Source organism: Furipterus horrens, unplaced genomic scaffold (assembly GCF_987537825.1).
Source record: "Furipterus horrens unplaced genomic scaffold, mFurHor1.1.pri manual_scaffold_9, whole genome shotgun sequence".
Classification (NCBI taxonomy): domain Eukaryota; kingdom Metazoa; phylum Chordata; class Mammalia; order Chiroptera; family Furipteridae; genus Furipterus; species Furipterus horrens.
In genome coordinates this window covers 54,801,708-54,823,779 of record NW_028327179.1, presented here as the reverse complement: position 1 = coordinate 54,823,779, position 22,072 = coordinate 54,801,708, and the positions used below count along the sequence as shown (strand labels likewise).

At 38.6% G+C, this 22,072-nt stretch overlaps 1 protein-coding gene across 1 annotated transcript in view; it reads right to left on the bottom strand.

Moving 5' to 3' along the window:
- Positions 1-15,568: 15,568 nt before the first annotated feature.
- SLC26A4 (solute carrier family 26 member 4) overlaps positions 15,569-22,072 on the bottom strand; it is a 43,876-nt gene continuing 37,372 nt past the window's right edge. The window contains exons 17-20 of the mRNA XM_090287350.1: positions 21,785-21,839; positions 20,535-20,677; positions 17,769-17,852; positions 15,569-15,729 (exon numbers count right to left, since the gene is read on the bottom strand). Coding sequence (XP_090143476.1) covers positions 15,706-15,729; positions 17,769-17,852; positions 20,535-20,677; positions 21,785-21,839 — 306 coding nt within the window. The 3' untranslated portion in view covers positions 15,569-15,705. The remainder of the gene's footprint in view (positions 15,730-17,768; positions 17,853-20,534; positions 20,678-21,784; positions 21,840-22,072) is intronic.

Sequence of the window (22,072 nt, the reverse complement as noted above, 5' to 3'; positions counted from 1 at the left end):
GCCCCCACACAAAGTGCCACAGCACCACAAAAAAGGTTGCGGATGCCGTGGGTCACCGGGTAGTGACGACAAAGCGCCACAGCGTGGCGAAAAAGGTTGCTGATTGCCGCCGGTCATTGGGTTGTAATGAGTACACAGACTCCGCCCCCTATAGCCGGCCCAAGAAACAAAGCAAAACGCAAATCTGTCAAAATGAGGCAGACAACTATAGAAATCCCAGTGACGCAGCTCACCAGGCAACAGATGAAGAATCTGACAGATGAACAAATAAGAAACCTGTCAGAGGCTCAATTCAGGGCCATTGTTATCAGGTGGCTTACAGAATTAACAAAAGATTTGGAAAGAGACAAGAAAAAATTGAAAACCACTTATACTGAAAAGAACGAAAACACATACGAGGCAACTGGTGAGGAAATAAAATTCAGAGATCAAATCAACAAACTGGAACATAGGGAAGGAACAAACAGCCAACCAGTGTGGAAAGAGGATACAGAAAGCAAGGAAAGTGAGAAGAGGATCAGAAACCTCTGGGACAGCTATAAGAGATCAAACATACGAATTATAGGATTGCCAGAGGGTGAAGAAGAAGAACTAGAAATTGAAAAATTAAGTGAAAATATAATAAGGCAGAACTTCCCAAACTTGGGGAAGGAAATAGACTTACAGGTCCAGGAAGCACAGAGAGTTCCAGGAAAACTGGACCCAGGGAGAACCACTCCAAGACACATTAGAATCAAAATGTCAAAAGTTAAAGATAAAGAGAGAATCTTAAAAGCAGCAAGAGAGAAGAAAAGAATCATGTACAAAGGGGTCCCAATTAGACTATCAGCTGATTTCTCAAGGGACACCCTGCAGGGAAGAAGGGACTGGAAAGAAATACTCAAAGTAATGAAAAGCAAAAACCTACAGCCACGAATACTCTATCCAGCGAAATTGTCATTCAGAATAGAAGGGCAGAGAAAGTGTTTCCAGGACAAAATAAAACTGAAAGAGTTCATTAGATCCAAACCATTATTATATGAGATGCTAAAGGGACTGGTTTAGAAAAAGGAGGATCAAAACTTTGAACATTAAAATGAAAACTGCATCACTACAACCAACAACAGAAGCTAAGGAATTGAAACAAAGGCAAATAGGCAACGAGAGTGGAAAAAAGAACTATAGGTATGGGGAACATATTGGGGGGAGGTCAGCAGGGAGGGGTAAGGGGGTAAGGGAGGGAGATGGTACAGAAATTAAGAAGCATAGTAGGAAGGAATGGAATAGACAGGAAGAGGTTGAGAAGAACTATATGCACAACCAATGGACATGGACTAAAAGGGGGGGAGAACTGGAGGGAGGGGGACCACCGGGTGGAGGGGAGCAGAGTGAAGGGAAATTGGGACAACTACAACAGTATAACCAATAAAACATATTTTTTTAAAAAGCCAGAGTAGAGTCCACAAACAGACACAAACATTTGCAGTCAGTTGATTTATGATAAAGGCGATACTCCATTGAAGAAGGAGAAAGGATTGTGTTTTTATTGAAAGGTGCTGAGTCAATGGAATAACTCTTTTTGAAAAAAAAATATGTATCTTAACTCCTTGCCTCACATCACACACAAAAATTGACTTCAGATATAGTGTATATCTAAACAGGAGAGGTAAATCAAAGTTTTTAAAGAAAACAGTTAAACTAGATACCGAAAGAAAAAATGGCTAACCATTAAGGGAAAAATGATAGACAGTGCTACATTAAAATTAAGAACTTCAGTTCATCGGGACTTCCGGCCAAGATGGAGGCTTAGACGGACACGCTAGGTCTCCCTCTACAACTATAGAGGAATACAACAACTTCAAAACAAAGGATAACTAGAAATTCCAGAAAATAAAGCTACACGGAAGCCCAACATATGAAGTTATAAACCAGCGGTGCCATTTGGGCAGGTAAGAGTTAAAGAAGGCAAAGCTGTTTGCGGAGCGGCGGGGCGGGCGGCGAAAAATCCCGGAGGCAATCAAGCCCCTGGCGTTCGCGACTCCAATCAAGCCCCTGGCGTGCCCGACTCCGGCGCTGGGGAGCAGCCGCAGCATCGCCTTGAACAGTGAGGCCCAGGGGGGCGGGAGGACGGATCCCGGTCTCCTAGCTGAATAACTGTGTGAATCCATCTTGGACCCCCGCCCCCAAAGAAAGCACCACAGGGCTGCGAAATAGGTCGCGGACAGGCAGGCGCCGGCCGGTCGCTGATTTGTGACGCTTACACAGGCACCGCCCCCGACAGCCGGCCCAGGAAAACAAAACGCATCTGTCAAAATGTGGCAGACAAATATAGAGATCCTGGTGGCACAACTCACCAGACAGCAGATAGAGAACCTGACAGATGAACAGATAAGAAACCTGTCAGAGGCTCAGTTCTGGGCCATTGTTATCAGGTGGCTTACAGAATTCACAAAAGAGCAGGAAAAAGATATGAAAGAAGCAAAAAACTTTCATAACGAAAGGAACAAAACCACATACGAGACAGATGGTGAGGAATCCAGAGTTCATTTCAACAAACTGGAATATGGAGAAGGAACAAGCAGTCAACCAATGCAGCGAGAGGAAATAGGAAGCAACAATGAGAGGATCAGAAACCTCTGGGACAGCTATAAAAGGCCCAACATAAGAATCATTGGTTTGCCAGAGAGTGAGGAAGATGAACTAGAACTTGAAAAATTGAGTGAAAATATAATAAAGGAGAACTTCCCAGACTTGGGGAAGGGAATAGACTTGCAGGTCCAGGAAGCAAGGAGAGTTCCCAAGAGACTGGACCCAGGGAGAACCACTCCAAGACACATTATAATCAAAATGTCAAAAATTAAAGATAAAGAGAGAATCTTAAAAGCAACAAGAGAGAAGAAAAGAATTATGTACAAAGGGGTCCCAATTAGACTATCAGCTGACTTCTCAAGGGAAACACTACAGGCAAGAAGGGACTGGCAAGAAATATTCAAAGTAATGAAAATCCAAAACCTACAACCACGAATACTCTATCCAGCGAAATTGTCATTCAGAATAGAAGGACAGAGAAAGTGTTTCCAGGACAAAATAAAACTGAAAGAGTTCATTAGATCCAAACCACTGTTATATGAGAAGTTAAAGGGACTGGTTTAAAAAACAGAAGCTAGGGAGATGAAACAAAGGCAAACGAAACAGGCAACGAGAGTGGAAAAGGAACTGTGGGTAAGGGAAGCATAGTGGGGGGAGGTCAACAGGGAGGGGGAGTGGGGAGAGGGAGGGAGATGATATAGGAATTGGGGATCATGGTAGGAGGGAATGGAATAGACGGAGAGAGGTTGGGAGGAACTGTAAGCACAACTAATGGACATAATCTAAAAGGGGGGGACAACTGGAGGGAGGGGGCCACCGGGTGGAGGGGAGCAGAGGGAAGGGAAAGTGGCACAAATGTAATATTTTAATCAATAAAACACATTAAATCTGAAAAAAAAAAAAAAGAACTTCAGTTCATCAAACAACATGATTAAAAGAGTGAAAGGCAATCCATAGAATAGAATATTTACAATACATATTTTCAACAAAAGATTTGTATGCTTACTAAATAAACTCTTACAAGGCAATTAAAAAAAGGCAGATGACCAATAAGAAGCATAGGCAAATGACTTGAGAAGAGAATTCCCAAAAAAGGATTTAATGATACTAAACACCTGCAAGTAACTCCTCTTTTTTAAGTATATTTTATTGATTATGCCATTATAGTTGTCCCAGATTTTTCCACTTTGCCCCCCTCTGCCAGATATCCCCCTTCCCTCCAGCAGTCCCCCGCCTTAGTTCACATCCATGGGTCATGCATATAAGTTCTTTGGCTTCTCCATTTCCTATACTATTCTTAACATCCCCCTTTCTATTTTGTACCTACCAATTATGCTTAATCCCTGTACCTCTTCCCCCATTCTCCTGCTTCTCTCTCCCCACTGATAACCCTTCAAATTGTCTCCAGATCTATGATTCTGTTACTGTTCTAGTTGCTTGCTTAGTTTTTGTTGTTTTTTTGATTCAGTTGTTGATAGTTGTGAGTTTGTTGTCATTTTACTGTCCATAGTTTTGATCTTTTTCTTAAATAAGTCCCTTTAACATTTCATATAATAATGGTTTCATGATGATGAACTTCTTTAGCTTTACCTTGACTGGGAAGCAATTTATCTGCCCTTCCATTCTAAATGATAGCCTTGCTGGATAGAGTAATCTTAGTCGTAGGTCCTTGCTTTTCATTACTTTGAATGCCTCTTGCCAGTCCCTTCTTGCCTGCAAAGTTCTTTTGAGAAACCAGATGATAGTCCTATGGGAACTCCTTTTGTGACTCTGCCTTTCTCTTGCTGCTTTTGTTTTGTTTTATTTTTTATCTTTTGGTTTTTCAATTACAGTTGTCCAATTTTCCCCCATTTCTCTCCCCCACCCAGCCCACTTCTTCTCCCACAATCATATCCCTCCCCGTTGTCCATGTCCATGAGTCATTTATACACGTTCTTTGACTAAACCCTTCCCTTACTTATCCTCCTTTTCTCCCTGCCCCCTCCCCCCTATTGACTGCTATTCTGCTCTTTGTCCTATTTAGTTCATTTGTTTGTGTTGTTCTTTAGTTTCCTGTATTAGTTGATATCATATGGTATTTTTCTTTCTTTGCCTGGCTTATTTCACTAAGCATAATTCTCTCTAGTTTCATCCATGTTTTTGCAAATGGCAGGAGTTCCTTCTTTCTTTCTGCTGCACAGTACCCCATTGTGTAAATGTACCACTGTTTTTTGATCCACTCATCTACAGATGGGCACTTAGGCTGTTTCCAGCACTTAGCTATTGTAAACAGTGCTGCTATGAACATAGGGGTGCATAAGTTCTTTCAAATTGGTGTTTCAAGATTCTTCGGGTATAATCCTAGCAGTGGAATCGCTAGTTCAAAAGGCAGTTCCATTTTTAGTTTTTTGAGTTAATTTCATACTGTTTTCCATAGTGGCTGCACCAGTCTGCATTCCTACCAAAAGTGCAGTAGGGTTTCCGTTTCTTCGGATCCTCGCCAGCACTTGTTGTTTGTTGATTTGTTGATGATGGCCATTCTGACTGGTGTAAAATGGTATCTCATTGTGGTTTTTATTTGCATCTCCCTGATGGATAATGATGTTGAGCATTCTTTCATGTGTCTATGGACCTGCTGTATGTCCTCTTCGGAGAAGTGTTTGTTCAGGTCCTTTGCCCATTTTTTAATTGGGTTGTTTGTTTTCTTGATGTTGAGTCATATAAGCTCTTTATATATTTTAGAGATCAGTCCCCTGTCTGTGATGTCATTGGCAAATATGTTTTCCCATATGGTTGGTTTCCTTTTCATCTTGCTGATGTTTTCTTTTGCTGAGCAGAAACTCTTTAGTTTGATATTGTCCCATTTGTTTATTTTTTCCTTTATTTCTCTTGCCTTAGGAGATGTATCCATGGAGATATCGTTATGTGAGATATCTGAAATTTTCCTGCCTATGTTTTCCTCTAGGACTTTTATGGTGTCATGGCCTACATTTAAGTCTTTGATCCATCTTGAGTTTATTCTGTTGTGTGGTGTAAGTTGGTGGTCTAGTTTCATTTTTTTGCAAGTCCCTGTCCAGTTCTCCCAGCACCATTTGTTAAAGAGGCTCTTCTCACTCCATTTTATGTTCCTTCCTCCTTTATCAAAGATTAGTTGATCATAGAGGCCTGGGTTTATTTCTGGACTGTCTATTCTGTTCCACTAACCTGTATGTCTGTTCTTATGCCAGTAGCAGACTGTTTTGATCACAGTGGCTTTGTAGTATTGTTTGATATCTGGTGTTGTGATTCCTCCTGCTGTGTTCTTCTGTCTCAAGATTGTTTTTGCTATTCAGGGTCTTTTTTGGTTCCATATGAATTTATGGAGTATTTGTTCTAGGTCTGTGAAATATGTCATTGGTATTTTAATAGGGATTGCATTGAATCTGTAAATTGCTTTGGGTAGTATGGCCATTTTGATGATGTTGATTCTTCCCTTCCAAGAACATGGTATTTGCTGCCACTTATTTGTATCTTCCTTAATTTCTTTCTTCAATGTCATGTAATTTTCAGAGTACAGGTCTTTTATCTCTTTGGTTAAGTTTACTCCTAGGTACATTATTTTTCTTATTGCTATAGTAAATGATATTTTCTTTTTTGTCTCTGTCTCTGATATTTTATTGTTGGTGTACAGAAATGCCTTAGATTTCTGTATATTTATTTTGTACCCTGCTGTTTTGCCAAATTCACTTATTATATCCAGTAGTCTCTTAGTGGAGTTTATAGGGTTTTCTAGGTATACTATCACGTCATCTGCATATAATGATAGTTTTACTTCTTCTTTCCCAGTTTGGATGCCTTTTATTTCTTTTTCTTGTCTGATTGCTGTGGCTAGGACTTCCAAAACCATGTTGAATAGGAGTGGAGAGAGTTGACAGCCTTGTCTAGTTCCTGATTTCAGGGGGAATGCTTTCAGTTTTTGTTCATTGAGTATGATGTTGGCTTCAGGTTTCTCATATATAGCCTTAATTACGTTAAGGTATGCTCCCTCTATTCCCATTTTGCTGAGTGTTTTCATCATAAATGAGTGTTGTACTTTATCGAGTGCTTTTCCTGAATCTATTGATATGATCATGTGATTTTTGTCTTTCATTTTGTTTAGATGATGTATTATATTTATTGATTTGCGAATATTAAACCATCCTTGCATACCTGGGATGAATCCCACTTGATCATGGTGTATGATCTTTTTGATGTATTGCTAGATCCTGTTTGCCGATATTTTATTGAGGATTTTAGCATCTATGTTCATCAGTGATATTGGCCTGTAATTTTATTTCTTTGTTGTGTCTTCACCTGGTTTTGGAATTAGGCTAATACTGGCTTCATAGAAAGAGTTTGGGATTTTTCCCTCTTCTTGGATTTTTTGCAATAGTTTGAGGAGGGTTAGAGTTAGTTCTTCCCTAAATGTTTTGTAAAATTCACCTGTGAAGCCATCCGGTCCAGGGCTTTTGTGTGCAGGGAGATTTTTGATTACTGTTTCAATTTCCTTCTTTGTTATTGGTCTGTTGAGACTTTCTACTTCTTCTTGATACAGTTTTGGAAGGTTATATGTTTCTAGAAATTTGTTCATTTCTTCTAGGTTGTCAAATTTCTTGCCATACAGTTGTTTGTAGTAATTTCTTACTATCATTTGCATTTCTGTGGTATCAGTCGTGATTTCTCCTCTTTCATTTCTGATTTTGTTTATTTGTGTCTTCTCTCTTTTTTTCTTGATGAGCCTGGCTAGAGACTTGTTGATTTTTTTTAATTTTTTTGAAGAACCAGCTCCTAGTTTTGTTGATCTTTTGGATTGTTTGTTTAGTCTCTATGTTATTTAATTCTGTTCTGATCTTGATGATTTCCTTCCTTCTTCTTGCCCTAGGCTTTGTTTGTTGTTGTTGTTCTAGTTCTTCTAGCTTTAGGGTTAGATTTTTTTATTTGAGATTCTTCTATCCTTTTCAGATATGCCTGTATTGCTATGAACTTCCCTCTAAGGACTGCTTTTGCTGTGTCCCATAGGTTTTGGGCTGTTGTGTGTTCATTTTCATTACTTTCTAGAAATTTCTTGATTTCTACTTTGATGTCATTGTTAACCCATTCATTATTTAATAGCATGTTAGTCATTCTTCATGAGTTTGGGTGCCTTTGATTTTTTTTCTCTGAGATTGATTTTTAGTTTCAAGGCATTGTGGTCTGAAAAGATGCTTGATATGATTTCAATTTTCTTGAATTTGTTGATGCTTGTTTTGTGTCCCATCATGTGGTCTATCTTTGAAAATGTCCCATGTGCATTTGAAAAGAATGTATATTTTGCTTCTTTGGGGTAAAAAGTTCTATATATATTAGTTAAATCCATGTGGTTTAGTGTGTTGTTCAATGCCTGTGTATCCTTGGTGTTTCTTTTCTTCGATGATCTGTCTATTGTTGATAATGGAGTGTTGAAGTCCCCTACTATGAATGTGTTGTTGTTAATATCCTTCTTGTGGTCTTCTAGTATTTGCTTTATGCATTTGGGTGCTCCTATGTTGGGTGCATATATGTTTATCAGTGTTATATCTTCTTGATGGATTGTCCTTTAAGTATTATGAGATGTCCTTCTTTGTCTCTTTTTATTGCCCTTGCTTTGAAATTCGTTTTGTCTGATATGAGGACTGCTACCCCAGCTTTTTTTTTCAGGTCTGTTTGCTTGGAATATTTTTTTATATTCCTTTACTTTCAGTCTATGTAAATCTTTCATTTTGAGGTTTGTTTCTTGTAGACAGCAAATATGTGGGTCCTGTTTTCTTATCCATTCTGTTACCCTATGTCTTTTTATTGGAGCATTTAACCCATTTACATTTAAGGTTATTATTAACGTGTATTTATTCATTTCCGTTTGTACCTCTGTTCCTCTCCTCTTTTTTTTTTTTTTTTTCTTATTTTTTCTTAGAACATTCCCTTTAGCATCTCTTGCAATCTTGGTTTGGTGGAGATGTATTCTTTTAGTCTTCCTTTGCCTGAGAAACTCCTTATTTCACCTTCCATTTTGAATGAGAGCCTTGCTGGGTAAAGTATTCTGGTTGTAGGCCTTTGTTTTTCATTGCTTGAAATATTTTTGACCATTCCCTTCTGGCTTGTATCGTTTCTGTTGAGAAATTGGTCAATAGCCTTATCAGAGCTCCCTTATATGTTATTTGCTGTTTTTCTCTTGCTGCTTTTAGGATTCTCTCTTTGTCTTGAAATGTTGCCATTTTAATTATGATGTGCCTTGGAGTGGGTTTTTTGGGGTTCCCCTTCATTGGAACTCTCTGTGCTTCCTGAGCTTGTATAAGTTTTTCTTTCATCAGGTTGGAAAATTTTCTGTCTCTATTTCTCCTATCAGTTTTTCAATTTCATGCTCCTCTTCTTCTTTCTCTCTTATTCTGATGATTCTGATATTATTTCTTCTCATGCTATCCTGTAATTCCCTTACATCTTGTTCATATTTTTTCAATCTTTTTTCATTTTGCTGTATTGTCTGGGAGTTTTTCTCTACATTATCTTCTAACTCACTAATCCAATCCTCTGCTTCATTTAGTCTGCTTTAGACTGATTCTACTGTGTTTTTCGGTTCAGAGATTGAATTCTTCATTTCTTCCTGGTTCTTGTTAATAGTTTCTACGTCTTCTTTTATGCTGGTGTAGTTCTCTGCAAGTTCCTTGTAATTTTCTTGAAGCTGTTGGTAACTTCCTTGGAGGTTGTTATAGTTGTTTTTAAGGTTGTCAAGTATATTGAGCTTCTTCACTACCATTGTTTTGAATTCCATGTCTGACATTTGGCTATGTCTATTCCATCTACCTCTCTTTCTGAGGATTACTCTTTTCTTTTCATTGAGAGGTTATTTCTGCCTTTATCATGTTGGGTTCTTCTTGTTTGTTTTGTTTTTTGGGTTTATCTGCTTTGACTTCCCACCTTTGTGGTATGAGATTCTTTATAGGAGATCTGGGGGTTTCAGTGGTGCAGTCTCTTTGATCTCCTGAGCCTGATGTTCTTGGGTTACCCTTTATGTCGTTTGTTTATGCTGTCTGGTTATATTTCATATGCTCTTAGGTAGGATCTTCCTCCTGGCTAGTTCATTGAGAGTCACTCTATCCACTTTGTCTTGAGTTTCAGTTCAGCCTTTGTGTGTTGTCTTCTTTTTCTGCATCCACAGCTGGTCTAATGAGGCGGATCAGAGGTGTGCGCCCGAGGTGGCCGGTTTGGAGTGTTCATTTGTCACCTGTTGGAGCTAGCTGAGATGCCTTTGCATGCGCGCCCCTGCACAGGCAAGGCGGCCTGAGAGCTTGCCTCAGGCCTGCAGTCTCTCGCCTCTTAGGGCAGGGCCCCAGACACTTGGGCACAGTGGAAGTGAGAGATTGGCACCTATTGAAGCCAGCTGAGGTGCTTTTGTGCTCACGCACCTGTGCAAGCGCAAGGCAGCCGGAGAGCTAGCCTCAGTCCTGCCAAGCCGTGCTCCTGGAGTTGGTCTCTCACCTCTTAGGGCGGGGCCCCGGACACTTGTGCAAAGTGGAAGTGAGCATCTGTGAGTCACTGCCGCCCACTGTTCCCACGCCACAGCCACCCGTTTTTTCCCACACCCACCTGGGCGGGCACGAGAAGAACCTGGGCAAGTGGTCTGCGCTCTGGCTTGGCACCCACTGGAGCTGGCCAGGGGTGTCTGTGCACGGTCTTCTGCGTGTACAGTGGGCCCTCCCTGTGCCTGTTGGGGCACTGATCTTATGTCTGTTGGGGTGTGTCTGAGGGGCACCTGGACTGTTGACCCCACGCACCTGGGCCAGTGAATGAGGGCACTTCCCTATGTGCACCCTAGTGACCCAAGGGGAGGGTTGGGGAGTGGACGAGCACACCTCTGCACCTACGCTCCTCAAGAATGTCCTACCACCCCCAAACTTTCCACCCCTCTCTGCAGTCCACAAGAGAAAAATATAAAGAAAAATTATGTTCTCACTTGCACAGCAGTACGCTGTCTCCTGTCCTTCAGCGCCAATGCCACCTGGTCGAGTCTTGTCTCTGCCAGTGGGCAGAGATCTGCTCTCCTCCCGACTCCTCTCTGGGGAAGCCTGTGATCGCCAAAAAGCCTTTGTGTACTTCCAGCCACAGCTTGGTCAGCCACCCCAGTCAGGAATCCTGTCTCGTTCCTTTTTCCTCCACTATCCTCACTAAACAGGTTGTTCCCAGATGGCTTTTTTCTAATCCAGCAGTGCCAAGGCTCAACTCCTGCCAGTGTCCAGCTGCTCACTGAGATGTTCTGTCTGCAATTAGTCCAAACTACAGACAGGTCTCGGGAGCCTGAAAGTGCAGCCTCCCCTCACTCCTCCACCATCTTCCCTCTTTTGCTGCTTTTAAGATTCTCCCTTTATCTTGAACCTTTGGCATTTTATTATAATGTGTCTTGTTTGGGACTCTGTGCTTCATGGACTTATATGTCTATTTCCTTCACCAAATTAGGGAAGTTTTCTTTCATTGTTTTTTAATATAAATTTTCGATTCCTTGGTCTTCCTCTTCTCCTTTTTGCACAACTATTATTCAGGTGTTGGTATGTTTAAAATTGTCACAGAGGTCCCTAATCCTCTTCTTGTTTTTTTCAATTCTTGTTTCTTCTTTCTGTTCCAGATAAATGCTTATATCTTCTTTTTGTCCCAAATTGTTGATTCAAATCCCAGCTTCCTTCCCATCACTCTTGGTCCCCTGTATATTTTTCTTTATCTCACTTTGTATAACCTTCACTACTTCCTTTATTTTGTGGCCACACTCAATTATTTCTCTGAGCATCCTGATCACCAGCGTTTTTAACTCTGCATCTGTTAACTTGGCTCTCCTTTTTGCTTAGTTCTTTTTCTGCAGGTCTTTTATTTGGGTCATATTTATTTGTCTCCTCAGTTTGACAGCCTCCCTAGTTTGTCTCTTTGTCTTAGGTAGAGCTGTCATACCTGTTACATTTTAAGGGGCGGAGCCTTAGGCATTTGTCAGTCAGTACAGGGTGAGCCGTTTCACCATGTTGTGGCTCTGTATGTGGGGGAGGGGTATGAGAGGGAACAATGCTGCTTGCCTAGCACTTGCCCCCTTTCCAGGCACTTCTCCCACTTCCGTATGGGACTGGTGCCCCTTTAACTGTTGTCCTGGTTGTGATTCCCAGAGTGAGTGGGTTTGCATATGTTCTAAGACTGTGAGGGCCTCTAAACAGACTCTCCTGAGAGACTGGCAGTTTCTTCCTCCACCCCACTCCCCACTGGTTTTCACAGACAGAAGGAATGAGGTTTTATTTTCCCAGCGCTGGAACCATGAGCTGCACGGTCAGGCCTGGGACTGGGATCACTCCCAGTGTCCCTCCTGGCTTTTATCCACCACACGTGAATGTGGGACCAGGTGTACTCATTTGCTGGGGCAGCCACTACCTGGCCACCGCTCCCTCGCCTCTACCACACCACATTCTCTCCACCCCAGCCCCAGTTCTGTGCCTCCTATCTGTCTGGATGAATATTCCTTCTTAATTCCTTGGTTGTTGGACTTCCATACAGTTCAATTTTTATGGCAATTTTGGTTGTTTTTTGTCTTGAAGTAGATGTAATTCTTCTACTGGTTGTGCAAGGAGGTGATGCATGTCTACCTACTCCTCCATCTTGGTTGGAAGCCTCTGGTATTTAACTTCTTTAGTCATCAGTGACATGCAAATTAAAACCATAATGTGATACTACTAAACACCCACAACAAAAGTGCAAATTAAAAAGACATAAAAACCTATTATTGGCAAAAATGTACAACAACTGGAACGCACATTCAAAAGAAGTATAAATTGGTGTGATCACTTTGGCCAAAAGGCTGCTGTAGATACAAAATGTCCACTGCAGTAACTGAAGTAGAACATATGTATGTGACCCCAGTAACTCCATTCCCAGGTATATACTTTACAGAATTGTGTACATATGTTCGCCCAAAATAAAATGAACAAGAATGTCCATAGCAGCACTATTCATGAAAGGCAAAAACTAGAAACAACACAAATGTCCCCAAACAGTAGTATAGGTAAATAAGTGATGGTAAGTTCAGACAGTAGAATACTATGCAGTAGTGAAAATTTAAAATGATTGTTATATGTAATAACATTAACATGGATAAAGCTCACAATTGTGATGTTGAGTTAAAAAAAATCAGACACAGACTCAAGCCCTGGCCAGGTGACTCAGCTGGTTGAACATCACCTCATACACCAAAATGTTGCGGGTTTGATCCCTGGTCAGGGGACATACCTGGGTTGCAGTTTTGATCCTTGGTTGGGGCACATATAGGAGGCAACTGATCGATGTTTCTCTACCACATTGATTTCTCTCTCTCTCTCTCTCTCTCTCTCTCTCTCTCTCTCTCTCTCTCTCTCTCTCTCTCCAATGAATATATCCTCAGGTGAGGATTTAAAAAAGACACAGAAGAGAAGGGGGGAAAAAATCTTGTTTGATTTCATTTATATAAAGTTCAAAAAGCAAGTGTCAGAAGTCAGGACAGTAATTAGCCCTTGGGGAAATTACTGGGAGGGGGTATGAAAGGATTTGTGGGATATGGTTATGTTATGCTTATTGATGTGGGTGCTCTTTATACTAGTGTGCTTGTTTGTGAAATTTTTTCAAGTAGTTAACTATGCTTTGTATCCTTATAATATGTCTGTTGTACCAGCACAAAAAGTTTTTTTTAAGTAATGGAAATCATTGCACAAAATAAGCTGGAAGTATCTGCACAAAAATTACAAGATTTAACTGAGACATTTGTGAGTAGCATTGTTTATTGCACTAAGTTTTTGCAAAAATAAATTGTACACACAGACAAAATGAAAGTAGAGCTTTAAAAAATACATCAAACTGATGAGTGATAAGAGTAATGGCAAACTTAAAATGTAGCACTTTAATTGTATTTAATAGTTTTGTTCAGAAAGGACATATCAGAGTAGTTTAAAGGTAACTTTACATTTAATACAAATATGTGCAATTATTTCCAAATGTACCTGATTTGATATTTTTACTTATTGAAATTCATATACAACACTGGAATCTTATAAATCAAAACATAACAAGACAATTTTAATTTCAAGTAAATTTTCATTGGCAATAAAGGATTAAAATATGCTTGTTATTCAAAAAATGCATAGAAGAGCTAGTATTCCTAGAATGTGCTTATGAAGCTAGTCAAATAGACTGGTCTTATATAGACACAAATAGAACCAGGATTTCACAAAACTCTAGCCTTATTATAAAGGGTAACTTTGATACTTCCCTCAACTCATAAAAAAATAATCAGTGCATATTTTCTCTATTGAACAGAGGTATTCATCCATTTTCTGCATTACTATTATATTCACTCTTTAGTAATATGATTTGTTGCCCTTATAAGCAGGTATCACTTTGAAAATGAGATAATCTTATAATCTTGGTTATACTGTACCCAGCATGGGGAGAAATCTGTTCTAAATCAGTTAAAGACAGAATAACCCATGAGAAGAAAGAATATTATAACATCATGGGCAATTACAATTCACTCAAATTCCAGTGGACAAAATTGGAGGGGGTGGTGATGATGATTCTTTTAGTTACCAAGTTGATATTATCACTGATGATATTCCTTCAGAATTAGACACCTTGTTTCTCATTGTATTTTCTTAGAAATAGAGATAAGACATGCTGTCTTGGATAGCCAAACACATTGGGGAATTTCACACAATTGTGCCAAAGGTGTAATATAATAATCTCCATCTTGCAAGACATTATCTCGGTTGGGGACTTGAGTGTTTATTTTTCTCTAGAAATAAAGCACTACTTCATTCATTTGAGTGTAAAATATATGGGAATAGTTCATAGGACCACAGCCTCTATATTATGTATAATACCTAGAAAATTGTTGGCACTCAGAAAAGATTAAGTAAAACTAAAAAATTTAAATATTTTCTGACTTAAAATATAGATTTTTAAAAACCTATACATTTTTAATGTGTATATCCCAAACCATTTTTTTCTTTGCTATTTAGTTTATGTAGAATGTTTTGTTTTGAAAAACTCATTTTAAATATAGATTTATATCCAGGTTGTTAACTTTTTAGATTTTTTTTGAAAGGTGGTCAGAATTTAGTTAAAGACCACTTACTTTACACACTGCTAAATTTTAGAGAAAAACATAAACTTGTTTTAATTACTACAGTCTTATAAACATATCAAAATTGTTTTTTGTTCAAAATAACACAATTTTTGTGTTAGATTTTAAATAGACCATGCCACTCTGTACTCTACCTAATGATTATTTCTATAAACTAAGTTAAAATTGCATTTTTAACGTAGAGATAGTCTTTCTTATATTTTATTTGACCTTAATTGTGATCCGTGGTTATCATATCAAAAAATGAAATTATAAACCACAATAATCTTCTTATTGGTTCACATCTCTAAATCAATGTTTTTAAAATACATCAGCCCAGTTCTGTAGCTTTGAAGTGAACCATTTTCTTGATTCTGAATTCTGGTTAAATATATGGTCAACAAATATAACATTCATTATTAAGTACTAACTATAATTTGCATTTTAAAGACATTTTTGATATATTGACCAAAAGTGATTTTTGAAGTCTTTTATTGATAAATGTATTAACACTTATGTTTAGCACTTACTTAGTGAGCCCTTACACTGTGATCAGTGCAGCTCATGGGTATCAAGGCCAGTCAGGAATAGATTTTTTTTATGATAATCATTTGTGATTCACCTGCCCACAGAGGCTGTTGGGTCACACTTACCCCAGTACCCATGTGAACATTGTTAGCAAATAAGTCATGGAAGTACAGCAACATAACATAACATAAACAGATCCTAGACATTGCTAATCACCAGGATAATTCTCCTCACCATTTTGCACAGTTTAGAGGTAAGCTATTTATTTTATAAATGAAGCTGAGACATAATCATAAGTGCCTCTGTTTCAATGGCTAAGAGGTTTTAAAAAATCAAAGATTAAAAAAAAAAATCTAATGGAAAAAGAGTGCGTGTTTCAAGTCCAAAGAAATAATCAATGCAAAAAATGCTTGCATAGAATTACATTGCTGGTTAAATTTTGCCTTGCAGTCCTTGCTTATAGTCACCTCCTGAGCCCACTTTCAGGTAGCAAGTCTACGCATAGCCTGTGCAAACAAAGGAGAAGAAAGTGTTAATACAACTGAATTCTCAAGTCCTTTTACAAATATGTTTTGATAATATTGGTTGCTTACATTGACTCATCTTGGGTGTATATCATCATATTTATTATGATGGGTAAAAACTTAAGTTTGTAACTCATAATACTTAGATTTTTTAAAACAATAATTACTATTCATTTAGTACTACTATGCATCCTTTAATTTTCACAACTCTTCAAAGTATTATTATCTCTATCTTATATAAATACAGGATAAATAATTTGCCCAATAATGTTGTGTAGCAGAATCAAGGTTTGCACTCAAAACCATCTGGTCCATGACCTTAAAATCACTCTTCAATACTACCTCACTATCTACAGAAATCGTACCTGAATAATCTTTTTATGTGGTAATTGAAAATAAATACCTCCATATAATGTAGTAATTTCTTAAGTTCCAATTTTACTATATGAGTTTGCACTCAACTAGGTTGGCCTGATATCCATAGTCATAAACTACTACACAGCTCAATGATGATGTTCCTGGGCTCACTAAGCTTCTGGGCTAAGATGTAGGACCTTAGATTTCATCCTAGCAGTGTATTTCCACCAAAAAGTTTTCTCTCCTGTCATCCTCACTGCCTGATTTTACCATAGGGGTTTGAATATTATGCTTTTCAACATTTTTATCAGGACCTGGAGTAAGTCAGAGAAGGCATGCTTATCAGATTTGTGTATGATACCAGTTGGGATGCATAATTAATATGCTGGATGATAGATTCAGAATTCAAAAGGATGTAGAAAAATTGAAACAAACAAGATGTAACCTATCAAAAATGTATAGTCCTGCACTAGGGATCAAAAAACAATTATATAAATATAAATGAGGAGCCCAGCTGGAAGACAATTTGTGTGAAAATGCCTAAGTCTTTAGTTGACCCCTGTAACAGAAGGAAAGATTTTGATGTAGTTGTTTATTATGCAAATAAGCACATTTTAAAATCATAGTAATAGAAATATCTTCATGAGATCAAGGTAGGTCATGATTGCATAATCTCCATGCTGGCCTGACCCTGTCTGGGGCTCTGTGTCCTCTTCTCTGGCAGAGAAGCATTGACAGATTTTGTGTCTGTTAGGAATAGTAAAGGAAATGGGAGGAGTCCTGCCTGGAGTAGAGTTTGGTGGAGACTGAGAGACACTCTCAAATATTTAAGGGCTGTTCAATAGGAGGGTTTGTATTGTTAGGAAAGAGAGCTCTCAGTCACCAGTTATTAGAGAAGGCCAAATCTAGTTTTGCAAGCACAACTAACACTTGGAGGCTTCCAAGCATGTAACAAACTTCCCGGAAAAGCTACTAGTGGCCAATGTCTAGAAATGTTCACACAAAATCTGAGTGAACATCCTTAGATGTGGTGTCGGAGGGATTTCTGCATGGGCTGAGATGTGTGACTACTTGATTTCTAAGACATCTTTCAACTTTAAAATTCTATGGTCTTCTTTTGTTAGTTCCATTTTACTCAGTGGTGGAGCCGCAAAGTTGATCCAGAAAAATACAAGTTTCAGTCAGGTTTCCTAGGAATTGACTCATGCCCCCCAAAGCATCAGAAATATATATAAAATCAGTCTTTTCTAAGCCATTATCAGTCAGATGAATAAAGATCATGAGCTTTCTGCTCCGCACATACTATTTCTGAAGCTTATGAAACTTCTGGTTTAGAAACATCCTCAAACTGCCTTTCCTACATTCCTTAGGTTTTTGGAAGAAAAAGTAGGTGGAGGCTTAGATATAAAACCAGGACCAGAGTGTTGGCTGCTTCCAGTTGCTGATCATCTGTATGCCTGGGGCAGAGGCTCCTCAAGTTCTTAATGTCTTCAAGGGAGAATTCTTGTTTTCCATTTTCCCTGTTCTATTAAACCATCTTTTTGGTATTTTTAAAAATTATTTTCTCTGAATAGTTTGTATCAGACATAGTTATTATATGTGTTGTTCTATTTACTCAAGATTTAATCTAAATTATTTTCTTTGAAAGAAAATAATGTTCATACCTCATCCTCAACATTAAGTTCTTCTTCAGTCAGCTCTGCTTCCATTAATTCAAGAGGATCTTTATGGTCTTGGATGAGGGAGATCTTGACAAAGAGAACACAGAGAATATTTACTGAAAATATAATAGCATCAACCCACCTGGTATGCTACTGAAAATGACTTGAAGCACTGCTGGTGTTTCTCATTTAAAATAATCTACATACTTCAAAATCTTTCCAGCTTTCTTGTCCTTTTGTATTTATCACTTAGAATTTTCCCTGTACCATTTTTCACATTCAGGTGTGAACTGGTATTGTCCTCCGTTGTTAACCTCCTTTTCAGCTCTTCCCCATCCTATGGAGTGTGCCTCTTAAGCAATCACCCTGTCTGCCTGAGTGATGCAGTAGCCTAGGTCTTTTTATTTCGAAGGCTAAACTAACAGCACTTAGTACAGCATTAAGCATGCACTAAATGGGCTCGTGACTGATGACAATGAACAGTCACCAGTTAAATTGGATGGATATTAATTTCATCAGAGGTGGAAAGCAACATCTATGGACCAAAATGGTTGTTCAGGAAAGTTCTGCTTTTTAGTGGTAATCAATAACAGAGGAAACCGATAACAGTTTGGGCTTTATCTGATGCATAAAGAAGGATATTCCTAAAGCAACACCAAATGTATATCAAGGTAAAGAGTGACATTTCAAAGAGCTTTTTAGCTATTTTTCATCTCACAAATAAATAATCCAATTCTCTCTGCTAGTGTGGAAATGAATTAGAGACTTCAGTCTCTGTGCAGATAGTCAAACATAATAAGAGAAAGAGGTTAGGTGTAATTACAAATTGGGACTGTCCTGGGATAGTCCTTGTGATGGTTATCACTGCATCCACAATATCCATAACATACGTTACCCTTCCTGAAGAAAAGGAAAGTGCCACAGGAAAGATTTATCATTATTTACTATACATCTACCACCTAAAGGGCTTTGTGCTAGGTACTGAGGGTACACAGAAGTTCCTGATCTGAGAGGCCACCACTAGAGCTCAACCCACTATCCAGTGAACCAGTAAGTACATATACAAGCACTCAGTTATACTCACTCTGACATTTGTTCAGGGTCAAAAAATCCATCCCAGCCACTCACGATGTCTCCCTGATTACAAATAATGTTGAGTCTAACACTGGTAGGGGCACTGTCATTTGTGGCTTTGTGACATTTATGGGATCTGAGATCTTGGATCAGAACAAGGTATAAACAAATAAAATAACTTTTCATGTTGAAAAAGAACTTAATACCTTGGTTCTATTTTACTTTTGATAAAGGGCCTTTTTTAGATACTTTATAAGATCCTGCTTTATTGTTGTTATCTATGGGTTAGAGAATTTTACGTTAGATAGGAAAAGGTTTATGAGTTTTCAAAGATGAGCATTTTGCTTGCATGAAGCTTTTTTCTTAGATTTGTGGTTTTACTACTTGCCTTTTTTTTGCTTTTTTCGTATTTCAGATCCAGATCTTGTATTTTCTCCTGCAGCATTAAGCAGAGCAATCTCTCCACTAACAATAGCTTAAAAAGAATAATGTACTATTGTTTTCTAAATTAGTTTTACTTCAGACATTAACTTCCAGTTAATAATAAGACTCTATCCTAATTTTGGGGGTTGGGGGAAGGAAGCAATTTAAAATATAGAGAACAGGTCACTGGAATAATTATTATTATTACTTTTATAGGTATTGTTTCAGTTTCCCAAATTCACTGTGGCAGGATCCATGAGAGAAGAAGTTCTCGAGCCAGGCCCAGCAGTAGACCCAGCCCCATACCCAGACCAGAATGCTCAACTCTCCCAGATATCCGACAAGAGAACTAACAAAATAAGAAGTGCCATAGGAAATCAGTGTCTATTCTATTTTGTAGGGGATAATTAACTCTTCATGGCTTTTAATTTGTTTTCTCTTTCAAAGATCACTTATAATCTAATTGATCCTGTTTAAAGATATTTATGATAAGGAGTTTCTAGATTGCTGAGAATTTAAATTGCATTTGTATATACAAATCCCAGAAGACCTGAGATTCAGTGCCTATATTCTTTTTTTTTTTTCTTTTAGAGATAGTCATTTTAATGTTGATAAAACAGTATTTTAGGAAACAACACATCAAGTAGGGTCTTCTCCACTGGGATAGGGTACATGGGGCATAGAGGTCAGCTCCCTCAGCTCCCTTCTTTCTCTTGGGGTGAGTGGCCCAGAGTTCAGGTCGCAGGCAAAGCTGCCATTGCACCTGCTTCTCCTTGTAGTATACTAGATCAGAGCCTGATTCAGAGGCCTCATGGGTTCAGGGTAGGATGTGACTACACTATCACTCTCTTACTAAGATGTTTCCTGATCAAGAAGAAACATGTGTCTCTGACAGGTATGACCCAACCCTTGGAAGGCAAGCAGTAAGGCTGGTAAAACCCAGGAAGTGCCTATATTCTTAAAAGGCACTATAGCTAAAGCCTACTTGTATTATTAGTAAACCTACACATTATAGAACTAATATGTATTGAATACTAGGTACTTCCTTATGTCCTTCTATAAACTATATTTATTTAGTCTTCATATCTACCCAGCAAAGTAAATGTTTTTACTCCCATTTTACTGATGAGAAAACTGAGGCTCTGAGACATTAACCAGTGGCTAAACATCATACTAGAATGGAATTCAAACATAAATTTGTGGGACTTCTGCTATTTACAGAAATCATGATAGTTCAAGAAAGACACATATGTAGAAAGGTTAAATGTTTACCGTTTCTAAAATGGAATCTTGAATTTCTTGGGATTTAACCTGGTGCTGTACATGGAGGACAGCATCATGGACAGTCAAAAAGAATATGTCCTTTCTGTTATCATTAAAGAAACCACATTTATCCAGCTTTTCTATTACGTGATCTTTAAAAGAAAGAGTTTTTAGTTAGTCTCTAGGATATTCTTGTAGCATCAATCAATACTAAGTTTTGATAACTCCTCCTTTTAATACCTTTTTCTTGTTTCCCAAATGTGACCATGCCCTACGCAGAGTTTCTTTTCCAATAGCACATGGCATGGTTATACCATAACTGGTTATACCAGAACTGGTTGTTCCTGACCAGGTCCCTTTTGCTAGAGTCCCCATGCTCCAGCTGCTAATGTGAGTCTGGCTGCTAAAGGTTCACAGCTGTGGCCTTCGTTCCTGGGCCAATGGGAACTGTCTTACCTGAAAAGGCCTGGGAGGTTACACCCCCACCCTTGGGTGGCCTGCAGCCACTGACTAACTGATATGGAAGTAAAAAGGCTATCTCCACTACCTCCAGGAGAAATAACCCGCTGGTGCTTTTCCTGCTGTGTGCTCCCTGTGAAATTAAGCTAAGGTAGACTTTTGCAACCATATCTTTGTCCAGCTTTTTCCCTGCCATATCCGGCTACCCTCACTCCTTCATGAAATTTTTCCCAGAGTGAATTTTTTTTCCAGATCTCAATAAATCACTTGTGCATTAATCCTTAACTCAGTCTCTGTTTCTAGAGAACAGAGCATTTCTATTTTCCTACACACACACACACACAGTCATACATAGACACAGAATCACACCCTGGAGGATCCTTTAGTTTTAAGGGATCTAAGTCATGTCCAGCTCTGCTCTCCCTAAGACGATTTTCCCACATTGATCCAGCACTGCTGGCAGGACATCAGCTGCCATGCATCACCAGCTCTCTGGTGCAACTGCAAGTAATATCTCCCTGGGTTCAAAAAGGCCCTCAGCAGGATTGCTTAATGGGTAAAGTTTCTGCTTGTGGCGATGAAAATTTTTGACAAGATATAGTTGTGATGGTTGCACAACATTATAAATGTAGTTAATGCCCCTGAATTAAATGCCACTTGAATGTGACTAAAATAGCAAATATTGTTATGCATTTTTATCACAATAAAAAAAAATTGGTTGTGATGTATCCATATTCCAAGATAGGAGAAAGGACTTAGGGAGAGGTCTTATATGTAGATATGTACATACATGCATTTACCTTGAAGCGATGCAAAGTATACATTTACATCAATTCTTTGGAATTCTTTGATGATCTAAAAATTTAAAAAGAAGAATTTGAGTAACTTGACCTGCCCATAATTTAGTAGTATTCAGTTACTTGCTCGGGAGAAATTTCAATATTTTCATGGTTGAACAGGACTTTGAGGAAAGTTCGTTATTGGAAAACCACAGAGGTTTTCAACCTACAGTAATGATATGATTAGTGATGAAAAGACTGTATCTCAAGAAGTGGAAACATCCAGTGCTCAATGGCATAGCACTCAAT